Here is a 5,404-nt window from a genome sequence, read left to right as displayed (position 1 = left end):
ATATTAAAACTTCAGGAAATAATTTGTGGCTTCTTATCTTTACTGCTTGTGTTGTAGATATCAGTTGTGATTGTTGCAGCATGGTGCTGGGACACTGCAGAACAGGCTGTCAGCTCCTTGTCAGTGCTGCAGTAAAAGAAATATTTGGAATAACGGGTAATTCTATAGCAAATGCCTCACCAAGAGCACTGTGAAGCAGTAAAAGGTGTTGTACTGGCTGAAGTAACAGTCTCAATTTGATGTTTCCGTCCTATAAACTGTACTGACATTTAGACTGCCATCCAACAATTGCTAGTAATGAAAAGAGAATGGTAATGTGAGGGCCGTGTCTATGTGGAAACGGGCATTGACCTAGAACTGTGGTCTAGAAGCAAGTAATGCTAACTATATTGTAATGTTCTTGCTGTGTTTGAAGGTGTAGATTTTAGTGAGGCTTCACAAGCAGTCACTTTTTCGTAATTACCCTGAAAAAGGCTCTGACAGCTGATAAAGTATAAAGGCTTAGGAGTGCTGGGAAACACAAATCACAGAGCTAAAACACAAGATATTTTTGCTTGTATGATAAAAGTGAATCTAGAAATTGCTCTTGCAATATCTCCCCAGGGCTGAAGAAAAGAATAGTTAAGTCTTCCTAAACAAGATTTTATTTTCTGACACTAACTGAAAAAGGTATTGATAGCTGAGCTATTCCTTTAGAAGACTGGGTTTAATAAGATGAATTAATCCATTTCCTTATCTTTTGTGTCCAGTTGATTGAATGGGTTGTGGAGACTAAATTGGCATTTCACCTTACATCAGTAATACAGGTACCTTAGAAATACGGTACCGATTCAAAAAGTGTGTTACATTTCGGTAGCTATTTTTTATATTCTTAAAAGCTAATTCAGTTTGTTCCCAGTGGGTTTGGAGCTTCCCTGTTTTTTAAGGTTTCTAACAAGTGTACAATGTATTAATTTTATTAAACCAAAAATATGTGAATGTTGGTGGTGGGATTAATACTCATCAAGGTCTCTGTATGCCACAATGTGAATTTCTCTTGGGTGTTCAAATATTTTGGTGTATCCGTTTGTACCAACAGAGTAGGAGTGAACTCTTGATGTGAACTTGTGTTACCTGCTCTGCTATTTACCCTTGTGTCAAATTAGAGTGTGTTCCTGGGTTCTGAGTGTTTAAAGCATGCTTTACTGAGGAACTCAGCGCACCCTTTATACATCTTTAGACTCATCTGGATGGAATGATCTATAAGTGCATTGTGAGTTCTTCAGTGTCACTGAATTGATTTAGGAAGCCAGAATTTCTAATGGACTGAAGTCTCACTACTCTGAAAGGCTAGTTTTTGTTCTGTTTCTCCCAGTCCTGGGGCAGTGCTGCTTGCCAAGGCAGTCTAACCTGGTTTGATAGGGTGTCTGTTCCCAGCTGAACTCCATGAAGGCTGCTTTCATTGGGGAGACGTCAAGAAACTGAGGTTTTCATTCAAGTCTGTGGTTCTGTTTTCCCATAAGAGTCCAATAAGACTCCTAATGCTCCTCTATAACAATCCCACTGTGTGCTTTCCTCTTTCACTTGTAATATAATAGGATTTAGGACAGTATGCGGCCTGTAACACAAAATGGTTCTATACATTTGTGGGCAAAAGATAAACTCTAAAAGAAGATATTTTGAAATACACTGAAAATATTTTTGAAAAACACTGAAAATATTTTGTCTTTTGAGTCACAGGTTCCACATCATCTTGATGGTAACACAAATGGAATTACAGTTTGTATAGTGGTCCACTGGTGACATATCTGATTATTATTCCAAGGGGATTGGTCAGATGTGAGACAGGTATAGGAAATAAAAACAATTTTCATTTTGTTGCAGACTTATCATACCCACAAAGTACAATGAGATATAAAAGGAAGTAAAAAAAAAATTGGCACTATCTTTAGAACATAATGTAGATCATTCTGAGGTTTCTGGCCTAATACAGGCAAGAAGGCAGAATAGATGAAATCTTTCTGCCCTACATCTGGGAACACCATCGCTTACATTTGTCCTCCACACTGTCTCGAAGCCAGTAGGCTTCTGAAGAAATATCTGCCAGAGTCACCATGAATATCAAACTGTGTGAACTGAATAAACACATGTATACAAGCAAACGCATTTGTATATTTAAGTATTTGTAGATGTATTTAAGCATATCTGTATGTGGTATATATCTTGTTCCAGCATAAGCTGCAGTTGATGCATGATGGTGTTATCTTATTTAAACGTCTGGTTAAACTGTAACTATACGGCAGAATAGATGGGCTGATGTAAATTACAAATTGCTACAGTTCACCCAGACCTTATGGTTCTTGCAGGTATTGAAAGGTACAGATAGAACAGCAGATAATTAGAAGTAGATGTTTTGTTAGTTACTTGGCAGGAGGTTTTGAGCCTTTCCTATTTGTGAAATGTGTAATGAAACCTTTTTCCAGGGCAGCCCTTTATTTTAGGCAGGATCTAAATACAGCATATTGCACGCACTTTGTATTTGGGGAGGAGAGGAGAAGCATGTGGGTTATGGAGAACGTAGTTAGTGGTATTTGTTGGATGCTGACTGGGAGGGGTTGGGAGGACAGCTCTTTCTGAGCTGTCTGTAGGATGGAGCAGTGGAAAGCAGTAACTGGCTGATACTACATGAAACGTGTCAAGCACACATTTTAGTGTCCAGTGCACTGAAGCTTTAATGCGTACGGACCTCTCGTACTCGGAGGACTGTAACAGTCCTTGCCCTGTTCTTGCTTTACCTTGCTGAATTCAGCAGCAGCAATTAGTGCTGTAGTTTCCAAATAGTTTGTAATGCCTCTTAGAGGCCAGAGTCCTGCTGATGGACAGTGTTCGGGCAGAAAAAGAGAACTAATCACTGGGACAGAGTTATATAAAAGGATATGTGTAATTAGCCCATCCTCCTCACAGGGGGAAACCGTGGCTGTAGTCAGCTTAGTTTTCATTGTATTGAAGGAATTCCTCACAGAAAGTCTTGTAACATGACGGGCACCATGTTGCAGTTAGCCCCGTGTGGAAGTTCTTTAGACAGCTTCTATAACTTAAAATATGTACACTTTTTGCTTAGGGCTCTTCGCAAAGCCCACATCAAAACTGGCAGTTTCATTTGCCAGAGGTACGCTCTTAATGCTTGTAGATGGAGGTGGCTGACTAGACCTGTTACTGTTGTCTAACAGTTTAGTTGGGGCTTTTAAGAATATTGGCAATTTGTTGTTTTTTCTTAAATTCTTTTTTCACACAACGCTAACTACTATATTTTCTTTGCCGAGCTGAAGGTTTCATGTGCCATCCACTGTTACAGTGCTGGCATGTAGTACTATTGCCTGTACTCGCGCTGAAGTTGTTCACGGAGCTTGAATTTTCCCCCTGCCTCATGCTTTTTAATTATTAAAGCGTTTAGGATTCACAAGATACACTTTGATATCTAATGACATATTGCCCTGGATAAAATCATAACGCTGAAGTAACTGGGCTGGTTGGAGGTACTTGTTCCTTGGGATTGTTCATTAAGCTTTATTTGGAGGGGGGGAAACAACAACTACAAGAAATGATAGGCTATTAGCATAGCTAGAACATTCAAATAATATTGAAAATAACCATTATCTGCCTCACTTCTTTGTAAAGTGCAAATGCTGTTTGTTCTAATCCTAAGTTTTAACTTGTACGAAGATATACTTGGAATTACATTTCTGGGTTGGTGGAGAGAAGTTACTGGTGGCTTTAGCACTTACTGTGTGTCGGCAAAGTCACAGCACCTGCAGAGGTACTGATGCTTTCCTCATAGGCACAACTTCACCTCTGAGCTGGTTTTGTTTTAATAAATGCCTCCACATCGAGCCCAAACCCATCTTGCTTTAGCAGAACGCGACTTGACCCTTGCAAAGCCTTGTACCTGCCGTAACGACCCGGGCTGGGGCGTGATGGAGGGGATGACGCTCTGATCACGGAGCTGCCTTTCGTTTCCGAAGCACTGCCTTCGGGGGGAGCACAAGCGGTGGAAGAGGAGGAAGACCTTTAAACCTTGAAGCTCTGCAGACGATAAACGGGAGGGCTCCGGGCACGCAGTACCGCAGGCGGTCAGTGTAGGAGCGCGGTGGTCCCCCCGAAGAGCTGAGGGAGCCCCGCGCGAGGGAAGGGGCCCCGGGTCGGCACCGTGGCAGAAGCGGTCCCGAGGCTGGGCTCTTCTTCCTCCTCTTCCTCCCCCGAGCTCCGGGTGCTCACATCAGCCGCTGCTCCTCGGCGGGGCCGCCCTCCTCGGCCGGCTGCCCGGGGCCACCGCGGCCCCAGTCGCGCTCGATATACAGGTGGTAGGGGTCGTGCTTGGACTCCAGCTTTCGCGAGCGGGTGTAGGCCAGGATGAGCGCCCCGGCCAGGCAGCCGTAGAAGACCATGATGAGCAGGATGTACAGCGAGGCATCTGCCCCCGGCCCCTGGCCGGCCACCGCGCTCCCGTTGGTGCCGCGGCGCAGCTCCCGCAGCAATGACCCCAGCAGCGCCTGCAGCCGCCGCGCCTCGCTGCAGTTCATGGCCGGGTGGGGAACGGGGGGGCCCCGCGGCTGAGCCCCTCCGCTCGGCAGCTGCTGGCTGCAGCCTTTGTGCCAGGAGGATCGGGGCCGTGCCAGCCCTTTGGGAACGCTCCAATCTTTGCTCCAATCGGGAGCGGAGAGCCTTTAGGTCTGTTTCCTTACGGTGCCTAACTTCGTTCAGACGCGCGTTTGTATGCCAGAAAGGATAAAATCATCTAATTCTGTTCGAAAGGTGCAGCCTGGGGGAAAAAAAAAAAAAAAAAAAAAAAAAAAAAAAGCAGCCGTGTAGAAAGCAGCTGAGCAATCTTCATGCTTGTGCCTCTGGGAGCAGGTCCTGTGCAGGTGAGAGCACTGAGCCCTGCTGAGCAGCAGCTGGGCTCCCCTTAGTAGGGAATGGTGATGGAACTAAAAAATCTGTTCTGCTTAGAGCAGTGAAGAACAGGGGGATCCTAGCTTGCAGTTCCCTGAAGTACAGTGGCAAGATCTTTCATGATTTTTCATAACTACTTGGGAAAATGCAGACCCACCGACATAAAGCCAGAGAGGAGCTGGTTTTAGCAATTTGATCTTCGGCCACTCATCAGTCCAGTTTGTGGGGCTCTTGTTAGCAATGCCCTTGGGCAGCTGTGTGCCTGCAGCCTGGCAGAGCTGCCACTGAGCACAGCGCAGACACGGTGCGGGCAAAACCGACGCACAGCAAGGCGGGAGGCCCTGGGCAGGCTCACAGAGCAAGTCCGATGTTGAGGACAAAGGCAAGGAACAGAGTTGCAAGGAAAGATGATGAGGGCATAGGAGCCTGAGCAGCAGCTGCAGCGGTCACACACTCTAACTAATTAAGCAGAATT

General features: G+C 45.1%; 1 protein-coding gene across 1 annotated transcript; it reads right to left on the bottom strand.

Annotated features, from left to right (window-relative positions):
• Positions 1 to 4,250: 4,250 nt before the first annotated feature.
• Positions 4,251 to 4,559, bottom strand: KCNE5 (potassium voltage-gated channel subfamily E regulatory subunit 5). Its single transcript, XM_040572788.1, has one exon. It carries the CDS (start codon positions 4,557 to 4,559, stop codon positions 4,251 to 4,253), a length of 309 nt encoding a protein of 102 aa, XP_040428722.1.
• Between the last annotated feature and the right edge of the window lie 845 nt (positions 4,560 to 5,404).

This window comes from Cygnus olor, chromosome 13, assembly GCF_009769625.2.
Source record: "Cygnus olor isolate bCygOlo1 chromosome 13, bCygOlo1.pri.v2, whole genome shotgun sequence".
NCBI classification, from domain to species: Eukaryota; Metazoa; Chordata; class Aves; order Anseriformes; family Anatidae; genus Cygnus; species Cygnus olor.
The sequence above is the reverse complement of the archived record's forward strand: the minus strand, read 5'-3'. Positions and strand labels throughout refer to the sequence as shown.

Excerpts from the sequence above, each read along its gene's own strand:
- KCNE5 (XM_040572788.1), bottom strand. The coding sequence starts at position 4,559 with ATGAACTGCAGCGAGGCGCGGCGGCTGCAGGCGCTGCTGGGGTCATTG.